At 41.4% G+C, this 13,632-nt stretch overlaps 1 protein-coding gene across 1 annotated transcript in view; it reads right to left on the minus strand.

Moving 5' to 3' along the window:
- Window positions 1-8,023: 8,023 nt before the first annotated feature.
- CHGB (chromogranin B) overlaps window positions 8,024-13,632 on the minus strand; it is a 42,608-nt gene continuing 36,999 nt past the window's right edge. The window contains 2 exon segments of the mRNA XM_035006521.1: window positions 8,024-8,951; window positions 9,803-11,544. Coding sequence (XP_034862412.1) covers window positions 8,868-8,951; window positions 9,803-11,544 — 1,826 coding nt within the window. The 3' untranslated portion in view covers window positions 8,024-8,867.

Raw genomic sequence — 13,632 nt, forward strand, 5'->3', positions numbered from 1 at the left:
CAAAAGTCATTTTGTGATGTCCACTGTATTTCTTCACTGGATTAGGGTACTTGGAAATACACTGTGGTGCCAATTAGATGATTTTTTAGCTTAGAGGCACACTAAAATTGTGTGAAGCATATCTCCCCCTCCAGCTTTATTGAATTATAATTGACATGTAACATTGTGTAAATTGGAGCACCTGGGTGGCTCAGTTGGTTGAGCATCTGACTCTTGGTTTTGGCTCAGGTCCTGAGATCGAGCCCTACGTCAGGCTCTGCGCTCAGCTGGGAGTCTGCTTGAGATTCTCTCCTTCTCCCTCTGCCCCTGTCCCCACCCCCGCTCATGTGTGCGCTCTCTCTCTCCCTCTCTAAAATAAATCTTAAAAAAATATATATTGTGTAAGTTTAAGGCATATAACTTATTTGATACACTTAAATATTGCAAAGTGATTACCACCATAGCCTTAGCTAACACCTCCATCCCATCACATAATTACCATTTGTTTGTGCTGAGAATGTTTAAGATCTGTACTAGCAACTTTCAGTATATAATGCACTATTGTTAACTATAGTCACTATGCTGTATATTAGATCTCCAGAACTTACTCATCTTATAACTGGAAGTTTATACCCTTTGATCAAATCTCCTCAGTAGCCACCCCCCCCCCGCCCCCAGCCTCTGGCAACCACCATTTTACTCTGTTTTTACGAGTTTGGTTTTTTAGATTCCACATTCAAGTAACATACATTATTTGTCTTTCTCTGTCCGGCTTATTTCACATAGCACAATGCCCTCAAGGTATCCAAGTTGTCACAAATGGCAGGATTTCCTTCTCATGGCTGAATAATGTTCCATTGTGTATAGATACCACATCTTTATCCATTCATTCATTGACAGACAATTAGGTTGTTTCCCTATCTTGCCGATTGTGAATAATGCTACAGTAAACATGGGCGTACAGATACCTCTTCGAGATACTGATTTTGTTTCCTTCAGATATATATCCATATACAAAAGGTCTATATGCTTACACTCCCTTCTTGTGTTTTATGATTTTGATTGCACAATTTATTTTTTCATACTGTGTATCCATTAACAAATTATTTTATTTACAGTTATTTTTAATCCTTTTGTCTTTTAACTTTTGTACTGGAATTGTAAGTGATTAACCCACCACCATTACAATATTCTGAATTTATATATCAGTGAGTTTTATACTGTTTTCAATGAGCTGATTAGTAGCTTCCATTTTAGCTTAATGAACTCCCTTTAACATTTCAAGTCAAGCTAGTCTAGTGGTGATGAACTTCAGCTTTTTGTCTGGAAAACTCTCCATTTCTGAAGGACAACTTAGAGTATTCTTTTTTTTAATTTATTTTATTATTATTATTTATTAACATATAATATTTGTTTCTGGGGTACAGGTCTGTAATTCATCAGTCTTACACAATTCACAGCACTCACCCTAGCACATACCCTCCCCAATGTCCATCACCCAGCCACCCCATCCCTCCCACCCCCTCCACTCCAGCAACCCTGTTTGTTTCCTGAGATTAAGAGTCTCTCATGGTTTGTCTCCCTCTCTGGTTTCGTCTTGTTTCATTTTCCCCTCCCTTCCCCTATGATCGTCTGTCTTGTTTCTCAAATTCCACGTATCAGTGAGTTCATATGATAATTGTCTTTCTCTGATTGACTTACTTCATTTAGCATAATACCCAACATAGAGTATTCTTGAGTAGAGTATTCTTGATTAGCAGTTTTTTGGCTTTTTTCAGCACTTTGAATATATCATCCCATTTCCTTCTGACAAGGAGAATTTCTGCTAAAAAATTCACTAGTAGTCATATAGGGGTTCCTTTGTAGGTAACAAGTTGCTTTTCTCTGGCTCCTTTTAAGAGTCTCCTTATCCTTAATTTTTAACAATTTAATTATAATGTGTCTCGGTGTAGCTTCATCTTATTTGGTACTCGTTGGGTTTCTTGGATCTGGATGTCTGTTTCTTTCTCCAGGTTAAGGAAGTTTTTAGCCATTATTTCTTTAAATAACTTTTCTGCCACTTTCTCTTTCATTCTGGGACCCAGATAATGCATATGTTTGTCCACTTAATGGTCTCATAAGTCCCTTCATCTTCACTCTTTTTCGTTTTTTAAATGTTTTGCACCTCTGATTGGATGAATTCCACTGCCCAGTCTTTGAGTTCATTGATCCTTTCTTCTCTTTGATCTATCTGCTGTTAAACCCCTATATTGAATATTTTAGTTCACTTATTGTATTATTTAGCTCCATGATTTCTTTGTGGTACTTACTTATATTTTCTGTCTTTTGAAATTCTCACTTTGTTCATGACCTGACCATGGTGAGCATTTTTATGACCATCATTTTGAATTCTCTGTAAGATAAATCACTTATCTCTCTTTCTTTAAGATCTGTTTCTGGACATTTGTTCTTTTGTTTGGAACACATTCCTTTGTTTCTTTATTTTTTCTTTACTCTCTATGTTGGTGCTTACATACTAGATATGACAGCAATCTCTTCCAATCTTGACAAATTGGTCTTGTGTAGGAGATAAGCCTCGCCAGTCAGCTCAGTTTGAGCTCCTGTTTGTCAAACCTTTATGATTGTTGGGGCGCTTGGGTGGCTCAGTTGGTTAAGCATCCAACTCTTGATTTCAGCTCAGGTCATTATCTCAGGGTTGTAAGATAGAGCCTTGCATCGGGCTCTGCACTGGGCATGGAGCCTACTTAAGATTCTCTCTCTCCCTCTGCCCCTCCCCCCCAAGAAAAAACCTTTGTGATCATCTAAACCACCATCTTTGTTCTTAGTGATCCCAGTAATTGAGGGTGTGCCAAGACCTGCAAATACCCCAAAGGGGAGAATTATTGTCAGCACCTAGAAGCAGGCTGATTAGCAGCCAGGTGGTGTATTTAATATCTGTATTTGAAATATATTGTTGCCTCTAGGCTAGTGTTAATTTTTGCAAAATAGATTACAGGTTTTTCTTGAACTTAAGTAGCACAGGTCAGATGACAAGAAATGTGAGTCCCTGAATAGCTACTGAAAGAGTAACTGATAAGCTATTAACTACTCCCATCAACATTTACTAGACACCCTCTGCTTTTTGATCCTTTATGGAGAAGAATCAAATCTTTGAAGTATAGGAAATTAATATGTACTCTCTTCCCACCTCCCATTCTCCCCTCCTCCCTTTTTTTTTTTTTTTTTTGGCCTCTTACATAGTTCCATTAATAACCTGGAGTTGAATATTTGTGGCAGAGACCATGTGGCCCTCAAAGGTTAAACATGGGGGGGGAGGGTGGGGGGATGGGTTAGCCCGGTGATGGGTATTAAGGAGGGCACGTATTGCATGGAGCACTGGGTGTTGTATGCAAACAGTGAATCATGGAACACTACATCAAAAACTAATGATGTACTGTATGGTGACTAACATAACATAATAATTAAAAAAAGCCTAAAATATGTGCTAGGTGGCCGACTAAGAGATGTGCTGACGGTGGATGTAAGTGAAGTGAGAGGGAGTGTGTGGTGAAGAGAGCAGGAGAGCAGCACTTTGGAGCAACCACATCAGGGAGCCGGTTTGGAGCAAGCCGCGACAAAAGGTGTAAAGTGAAATCCAGAGCTTCGAGGTCCTCTAGACCTCCGGGCAGAATTTGACATGGGCGACCCCTTTCCTTGCGACAGCTTTCTCACCTGGCTTCTAGGACACAACTCGTTTGGTTTCCCCCCTCCCTTTCTGGCTATTCTTCCTCCATCTCTGTTTCTGGTTCCTCTTCATCTCTGAGATGAATGTTTAGAACCATGTTGACATGCCCCAGGGCTTAGCAGTTGCACAGTTGCCCTTTTTTGTCTACACACTGCTAGGTGTAGGGTGGTGGAAGGATTTGGGGTCTGAGCGAAGAAAAAGATATGACCATGAGGTGGCAGTAGCACCCACATGCTTTACTGAGTGGTGGCCCTGCTCCGACAGGTTAACAAGGGAGGGGGTGTTTTTCACTGCAGGAATCTGTCTAGAAGCCACACCATGGGGTTACTTCTCAGAAGAAGAGGAGGGCAGGGAACCCCGAGAGAATGGGGAATTAAAGAGGGCCCTTTCGTGTTTAGATGGAGTCTCTGGGTCTGATAGCTCTGAAGGACAGGAGTCTTAGAACTTAAAAGGCTTGGCATCTGATAACCACTAGGCCCTTTCGATCAATGGTCAGCAGATGCCGAGTATATGCTGAAGGTATGAAAAGCAGATGGACCCTAAATGTCTAAAAGTTTGCTTATTTGGACTCTATTTAAAAGAAGATGTGAATGTAAGACCTAAAACAATAAAACTCCTAAACACACACACACACACACACACATACACACACACGGTAAGCTCCTTAACATCAAGCTTGGTCACGATTTTTTGGATTTGACACCAAAAGCAAATGAAATAAAAGCAAAAATCAACAAGTGGAACTACATCAAACTACAAAGCTTCTGCACAGGGGCGCCTGGGTGGCTCAGTCAGTTAAGCGTCTGCCTTCAGCTCAGGTCATGATCCTGGGGTACTGGGATCAAGCCCTGCTTGGGGAGTCTGCTTCTCCCTCTCTCTGCCTTTCCCCCCTCTCGTGCTCTCTCTCTCTCTCTCTCAAATAAAATCTTTAAAAAAAAATTTAGTTCTACTCTCTCTGACCCTCTTCCCTCTCGTGCTCCGGTCTCTCATTCTCTCTCTCAAAAAAATAAATAAAATCTTTAAAAAAAAAAAAAATTTAGTTCTAGATATTATTCTTTTTGATGAAATTGTAAATAGGATTTTTTTCTGAATTTTTCTTTCTGATAGTTCATTGTTAGTGTATAGAAACACAACAGATTTTTGTATACTGATTTTGTATCCTGTAACTTTACCGAATTCATTTATTATAATGGGTTTTTTCTGGTGGAGTTTTTAAGGTTTTCTGTATGTAAAATCATGTCATCTGCAAATCTTGACAGTTTTACTTCTTTCTTTCCAATTTGGATGCCAATCCAATTTGGATTCCAATTCTTTTCTTACCTAATTGCTGTGCCTAGGACTTCCAATGCTATGTTGAATAAAAGTGGCAAGAGTGGGCATCCTTATTTTATTCCTGATCTTAGAGGAAAAGCTTTTAGTTTTTCACCATTAAGTGGGATGTTAGCTATGGGCTTGTCATATGTGGTTTTTATTACATTGAGGTAATACCTATACCTATATATCTATACCTACTTTGTTGACAGCTTTTATCATAAATAAATGTTAAATTTTGTCAAATGCTTTTTCTACATCTATTGAGATAATCAGATGATTTTTGTCTTTTATTTGGTTAATGTGTGTCATGTTAATGGATTTACAGATGTTGAACCATCCTTATATCTCTGGAATAAATCCCATTTGATCATGGTGTATGATCCTTTTAATGTATTGTTGAATTCAGTTTGCTGAGGATTTTTGTATCTATGTTCATCAGGGATATTGGCCTGTAATTTTCTTGTGTCCGTGTCTGGTTTTGGTATTAGAGTAATGCTGGCCTCATAAAAATGAATTTGGAAGGATTTCCTCCTCTTCAATTTTTTGGAACATTTTCAGATGAATTGGTATTAATTCCTCTTTGAATGTTTGGTAGAATTCACCAGTGAAGCCGTCTGGTCCTGGGCTTTTGTTTGTTGGTAGGTTTTTGATGACTAATTCAACCTACTTACTAGTAATTGGTCTGTTCAGACTTTCTAATTCTTCATGATTCAGTCTTGGAAGGTTGTATGTTTTTAGGAATGTATCCATATCTTCTAGGTTGTCCAATTTGTTGGCATATAATTATTCATAGTAGTATCTTATGATCCTTTGTGGCGTCTGTTGTAACAGCTCCTCTTGCATTTCTGATTTTATTTATTTGAGCCCTCTCTTTTTTTCTTGGTAGGTCTAGCTATAAGCATGTCAGTTTTGTTGATCTTTTTAAAGAAGTAGCTCTTTGTTTCACTGAACTTTTCTATTATCTTTTTAGTCTTTATTTCATTTATTTCCACCCTGATCTTTGTTATTTCCTTCCTTCTACTAACTTTGGGCTTCATTTATTGGTTTTCCGGTTTTAAATGCCATCTCTATGGGCTCCTGGGTGGCTCAGTCGTTAAGCGTCTGCCTTCGGCTCAGGTCATGATCCCAGGGTCCTGGGATCGAGCCCCACATCGGGCTCCCTGCTCTGCGGGAGGCCTGCTTCTCCCTCTCCCACTCCCCCTGCTTGTGTTCCTACTCTCGCTATGTCTCTCTGTCAAAAAAAAAAAAAAATCTAAAAAAAAAAATAAATAAATGCCATCTCTATGATGATGACTCCCACATGATGTCTTTAGAACAGATCCTCCCCCTGCCCCTTGAGCTCCAGGCCCATATACCTGACTCAACACCTCCACTTGGGTGTCTGGTCACATCTTAGACTTAACATAACCCAACCTGAATTCCCTGTATCCTCCTTCCCAAGCCAGTCCCTCCTACAGTTTTCCCTACCTCTGCTGTTCCCCATTGCTCAGGCCTAAAGCTTTCATCCTTGACACCTCTCTTTCACTTACGCCACACCGAATCCTTCAGCCCTACCTTTCCTCTGTCTCCAAAATAGATCCATAGTTTGAGGACTTCTCTTTACCCCCAGTGCCACACCCTGGTCCAAGACATCACAGTGACCCACCAGGATTATTGCAGTGGTCTCCTTACTGGTTTTTGTGTCTGTGCCCGGGAGCTGGAGTGTTGTTATCACGTAAAGCAAATATTGTCAGTCCTCTACTGAGATCTCTCCAATTGGGAAAGCACAAGGCCTTACCAAGGGCCTACAGAGTCCTGTGTGATCTAGCCCATGCCACTTCACTTCCTATGTCCTCCACGTGGGCCTCCCTGCTCATCTTCGAACATAGCAACCATGTTACTGTCTCGGGGCCTTTGCACTTACTGCTCTCTGCCTGAAGTGTCCTTCCCCAAGGGGTCCACATGGCTTACACCCTCACTTTCTTTAGGTGTTTTACTTTCTCAGTGAGGACTGCTATGTACCCAAGTGGCTGGTTTCTGGGCTACAGAGTAGTAATTATTGTAGTTAGTCAATTATTTTAGCACCTGAGATCTCCCAATTATACTATATTTTACAGTGATATGTTGTGTATTTTCATTTTGTAATGCTAGAACCCTTTCTCTTCTCCTGCTCCATCACTATGCCTTAACTCCTCCTTGATAAAATATTAGAAACCATGACAGTTAAAATATTCAAATAGGAGAACTCTAAAATACAGATGGTTACATCTGTGGAAGGATTTGGGAGGAGAGGGTTACAGGCCATTGTTTCTGATAGTATTAGATACCTAGGGCCACCCTAACAAAGAATCAAAAACTGAGTGACTTAAAACAACATAAATGTGTTGTCTCACAGAAGTTCCAAATCAAGGTGTCTGCAGGGCCATTCTCCCCCTGAAAGTTCTAGGGGAGAATCTTTCTTTGCTCTTCCAGCGTCTGGTGACCCCAGATGTTTCTTGGCTGGTGGCAGCCCAGTTTCAGTCTCTGCCACCATCTTTATGTCTTCACATGACATTCTCCTCTGTGTCTATCCACATTTTCCTCCTCTTACAAGAACACTGGTCATACTGGATATGGGCCTACTCTAATGACTTCATCATAACTTGATTGCATCTGCAGAGACTATCTTCAAATAAGGTCACACTCACAGGTGCCAGGGGTTAAGTCTTCAACATAACATTTTGGTTGAGGTTACCAGTAGGAAGTAGGACAGGGAGATAAAGACAGCCTAGAAAGGGTATATTACCAAGCGGCTCACTGCTGTGGCACCTGGGGCTCAATCCCTTCGGAGGCACCATTGATGAGGAATGAGATGACAGGTCAAAGAAAGGAGAAGAGGACATTTTCCACCTGTCTTGCCGTAGGAAGCTAGCTGCGGGGTTAATAATGGTAGCAGCCAAAATTTCCTACACCATGCCATATGCCAGGCACTATTCTAACTGTTTTGCATACTCCAGTCATCCTCGTAACAACCTAGTAAGGCAGGTATCCTTATTTTACTGATGAACCTGAGGTCCAGAGAGGGAAAACAACCTGTCCGAAGTCATACAGCTACTTAGTAAGAGAGTCAGAGCCCTGTCTTCTTACACAGTAAAAATCAGGCCCCGAGGGCTCAGAATCTGTCTGGACTAGCCCACATGTTCCGATTCCCAGTCCAGAGTTCTTCCCATTATCCAGGCTCTCTCCTCAAGCCCTGAAAAATGACCCATGGCTGGCTACTCCCAGAGCTTTCCAGATAATAGGATTTAAAAAGTAAATGTCTTATGGTCATTTTTGAAATCTTTTCTTCAAGCCTATTTAATAATCTTTCTTTGCCCTGAGGGAACAGATGTCTTTTCCTGTATCCTTTCACTTTATATCGTGGACGTTCTTTTACTTCCAAGTTTTGCTTTTTTTTCCCTCTTCTGCATCCAAAGACCAACAAATCCTAGTGCTATCTTTTAAATTTTACTTTAAAGAATAGATTTGAAAATCACACTCCTCCCTGTTAGCCCAAAGGAAGCTAAAAACAAGAAACTTTGGCCTCAGGTGAATCTTTTATTATTTCAAACTAAGACAAATGTATTTTTTTTTTCAAGGATGACAGCACAGTCATTGTCACAAGCATGTTAATATGTCTATTTTGCGAGAAAGGATATGCTACAAGTCATGCTATTCGTATTTTCAATAGCATTCTGGCAAAAATTAAAGCATTTCCAATTGCGTCAAACATTGAATGAACAGTAACTTCTACTTTCTGCTTTGGGTAACTAAATGGTGTCTTTCAGTGAAGCGGTGGAAAATAGATAATGTGAGGGCTGCTCCTTAAAACTGCCCTTTGCTCCAACGGCCATCAGCCCCTTTGGTTACCACTGAACTTCTCAGCTATTTTCTGTAGTTCCAGATCCATCGCAGCTAGGTTCTCAAGTTCCTTTTCCTAGAAAATACAGAAAAGTGGAGGCATGAGGTTCCAGATCGATTAATTTTATTGTGGTTTGAGGGAGTATGAACAGGAGGGAATTTTTGATATGTTAGAGCCATATGAGACACCCTGCATCAGCGGTTCTCAAAGTGGTCCCCTGACCAGAAGCATCAGCATCAGCATCACCAAGGAACTTACCCGAAATGCAGATTCTTGGGCCCCACCCAGGACGTACTCAATCAGAAACTCTGAAGGCTAGGAATCTCTTGAGATTCTGATGCACATTCCAGTTTGAGAAACACCAACCAGCATAATTCAATATTAGGGAAAAAATCATTGTTTAGGCAGGTACGGTTCTGATAATGTTAACTATCTGAGATGTAAACTAATTTTTATAGTCCAGTAGCTGATAAGGATAGACTAAAGCAACTAATTTCTAAATCATCTGTTCCTTCTTACCCTGGGAAATAGTGATGAAAAGTTAAATGACCAAGAAGACACCAAAAGAGGGGTTGTCAACCTTGGCTGAACACTGAAACTGCATGGAAGCTTGGAAAAATCCTGATGCCCAAGTAGCACCCAGCACCAAAGAGACACAATCCCTGGGGGTGGATCCCAAACGTCAGTAATTACTCAAGCCCTCCAGGTGATTCCAACATACAGCCAAGGTTGAGAAGCACTGCAATAGGGTAAGTGGGCAAGGATATGGACAACGGAACTTAAACCCAGAGGTTGTCGCCACGCTCTTACTGGGGGTACATCCTCATGGTAATTAATTCCCACCAATTTCTCCACATTACTTTCAGATAGTCTTGAAGATATTAACATTAGCCATCATAATTTTAAACAAAAGCCCCACACTCTACCTCTTCCTCTGTCAGAACTCCCTGGCCAGCCCTGTCCTTTTCATTCTCTGCTGCATGGCGTGGGCTCATCTGCTCCTCAGAGTCATAGAAGTCTGGAAATTCGGCTGACTTCTTCCTGTAGTGAAGGAGCTGGTCTAGTTCAGCCACTCGGTCATACTGCCTTTTCAGATCCAGTTTGGGGAAGAGATTTCTCTTCTCATATCCCCAGTTCACATCCTCTTCGAGGGGCTTTTTCTCCCACAAGTCATAGTTATATTCTGGGAAGAAATTCTTCCCATTCAAGGTCAGCCCATTTTCCTCTTCACCCTCAAGAAAATTGTCATCCATGTTGTCTTTTCTCTCAAAATGGCTGCTCTTCCACTGGGAAGGGTCATAGTATGGGTTGAGCAGCTCCCCTAATCTCTTCCTCTTGTCAGTGGTGTAATGGGGAGCATACTGTTTGCCTGGAAGCCTAGCTTCCTCCCTGCTCTCCGTAGCATCTTCCAGGTCCTCCTGCTGCTGCCACTTCCCTTGGGCTTCTTCCTCACCCCTTTCCTTGCCATAGTTGAGGTAATTTCTGTCCTCCTCTTTCCACTCACTTTGTGAGTGCCTCCTTGCCTTGTCCATCTGGCTTTCTTGGACACGGTGGTGTCCTTCACCCAAGAACTGTTTTTCTTCTTTGTTGTCTAGAATGGCAGATGCACCTAGTTTCCCTCCCCTGGCTCTGTGGTGGTATCCCCCCTCATGGCCCCTCTCTTCCTCACTTTCTTCATTATATCCCTGGGCTGTGTTGTCAAGCTCTGAGCTGGGGCGATTTCTCTTGTCCTCCTCCCATCTTTCCTCACTGGGAGGTCTTGGAGCCCTGTACTCCTCACTTCCTCTGCCCCCATATCGTCCCTGCTCCAGGTCCTTGGGAGCCTGGACAGCCTGGTAACTCCTCATTTCTTCCCCATATTCGGGTTCTTCCTCTGAAGCCCTATAGTGGGCTGGATGGTGGTCCCTCTTGTCCCCCAATCCGACCATGCCCATGTTTGACTCCTCAGATTCCTCACGGAGGTGTCCCCTTTCCTCGGAGGGAGGTTTCCCTTCTTGAGAGGACCTGTCAGGCCTGGTCCTCCCATGGTGGTGTCTTGGCTTCCAATGTCGTTTGTCCATCTCAGGGTCAGCATCTTCCTCACTTTCCTCAGATTCTTCCTGACTCCCAACTTGGCTTTTAGACTCTTGAGGGTGTTTCTCCTGGCTTCTTATATCCTCTCCACTCTCTTGGCTGCTCCTCTCCCGGCTGTGTGTCTTCTCCTCAGGGGGCCCAGCAGAGTGTAGACCATATCTGGCCTTAAACTCCTCTTTTTTCTTAGCTGTAGCCTGGTTTCTTTTGTTGAGAAAGGCATTTTGTGTCTCTTCTAGCTCTTCCAGGTTTTTCTCTTCACTGCCGTCTCTCCCATGCTCCCTTTTCTGATATTTCTCCCCCTCCTCTTCCTTCCTGTCCTCTTCCTTGGTTTTCTCAAAATGGCGTGTCTTTGCTTCTTTCGAGACTTGGCTGTCAGAGGAGTAGAGGTCTCCTTGGGGTTCGCTTGCTCCTCGGCTATGCCCCCCTCCCTCTGTGTCTGCCACTGTCGGACCTTGGGTGTCCTCCTCTCCTGGGACTTCCTCCCTACCAGAAGGCCTGTGGGCTTCTGAGGCATCAGCTTGGTCTCTTAACAATCTTACTTCAAACTGTGTGTTTTCATTTTCACTTTTCTCTTCATCTTTGACCTCTTTTCTACCTATAATGAAAATAAAGAAGCGTAAGTGTAACTTCCAGAATTGCTTGTGGTTCAACAAGCACCAGCCTCAATGATACTACAAAACCAAAGGACCTGAAAAATTACTTGGATAATTTTTTAAGTTAATAAAAAGTATACTCAGATTCCTTTTAAAAGAAAATGGTATGAAAGCTCCTTGGCTGTGTTTAACTCTAATAATAAACTCTATTTTTACTTTTTTCATAACACCCAGCCAGCATTTCTCATGGGTACTCTTTTCTTTTAAAGACTTTATTTATTTGAGAGAGAGAGAGTGAGAGAGCACACAAGCAGGGGGGAGGGGCAAAGGGAGAGGGAGAAGCAGACTCCCTGCTGAGCATGGAGCCCGAAGTGGGGCTTGATATCAGGACCCTGGGATCATGACCTGAGCCAAAAGCAGATGCTTTTTTTTTTTTTAAAGATTCTATTTTTATTTTATTTGTCAGAGAGAGGGACAGAGCACAAGCAGGGAGAGATGCAGGCAGAGGGAGAAGCAGGCTCCCTGCTGAGCAAGGAGCCCGATGTGGGACCCGATCCCAGGACCCTGGGATCATGACCTGAGCTGAAGGCAGATGCTTAACCAACTGAGCCACCCAGATGCCCCTCTCATTGGTACTATTAATGATCAAATTAAAATCCAAATAGAGATTTGTGAAATGCTAGAATTTAGAACCAGAAGAAACCTTAGAATTCATCTAATTCAATCTCCCCTTTTTGCAAAGACATTGAGACTCAGAGAGGTACAATTAGGGACCCTTCTTTCCGCATTTGCTCTAAGTAAGGGTTAAAAAATTAGCATTATGTAAATAGCTGTAGCTAGAATCCAGCTAAATAAAGTTAAATAGCCAAAATGGGAAGTATCTGGATTCAAAGAAGGATTTAAAATTTTAAATAATTAGTTTATCAGCCTTTTTAATCCAATCAACTGTGTAGACTCACTGTAGCAATAAGTGACAATATAACTTCGTAACTGGTGATAAGAAGGGTGTATATTTCTTCCCTGAAAAAACTGCCCAGCAGTAGAAAGAACCATTTCTTCCATCACTCAGGTCCCATCTGCCCAACATATTCTCAGATGTTGAAGATGAAGACCAGTATACTGAGTTATCTTTGTGTTTCATTAGTCAAAGTAAAAGGTATAACTGATATTTTAATTGAATGTGTCCTCTCCTATCTTTTCCAAAAGTCAATAGCTCCTTTACTAAATCCTCCTTAATTCAAGGGCATTTCATGAAAGGTGATATGCAGCTAGCATTGTCTGATTGTTAGCTCCAAGTGCTTGGATTTCAACTTACATCACTGAGTTCAGATAGAATTCCTGAAGCCAAGGCCTCTCGTAGCTCTGGGTCCAGATCTGCACTGTCTGTTGTGGGAGCTGCCAGCCCTTTGAGTACTTGAAATGTGGCTGGTCCAAACTGAGATGAGCTATAAGTCTAAGATACCCACCAGATTTTGAAGACTTTGTGTGAAAAAAAAATGCAAAATATCTCAATTTTTCATATTGATTATATATTGAAATATTTTGGATGTAATGGATAATATATATTATAAATATTTTGGGTGTGGGGGCACGTGGCTGGCTCAGCAGAAAAGCATGCGACTGTTGATCTTGGGGTTGTGAGTTCAAGCCCCACATTGGGTGTAGAGATTACTAAAAAAAAAAAAAGATAAGCTTTATAAATAAATACATAAATAAATCTATTGGATGTCTAAATAGTATATATTGAATAAAATACACTGGATAAAAATAAAATATATTATTAAAATTAATTTCTCCTGTCTCTTTTTACTTTTTTAATGCAGCCACTAAGAAATTTGAAGTTATATTTGTGGTTCACAATATATTTCTACTGAATGGCACTGATGAGTCATTTTGAATTGAACATTTGCAAAATGGAAAAAATTGGTCATTGTAAAAATGTCCAGAAAATAGTGGATGGTCAGTACCTCTCTCCTTAAAGCATAGCCTGGCATGATAACATCCTCATGTTTTGTGAATCAACTGAAATGTCTCTGACCTTTCATACCCAGACACCTGAGAGCTGGTCCCTCCCCAGTGATTTTGTCTTT

Source organism: Mirounga leonina, unplaced genomic scaffold (genome assembly GCF_011800145.1).
Source record: "Mirounga leonina isolate KUSES-001 unplaced genomic scaffold, KU_Mleo_1.0 Mir_150, whole genome shotgun sequence".
Taxonomy (NCBI): domain Eukaryota; kingdom Metazoa; phylum Chordata; class Mammalia; order Carnivora; family Phocidae; genus Mirounga; species Mirounga leonina.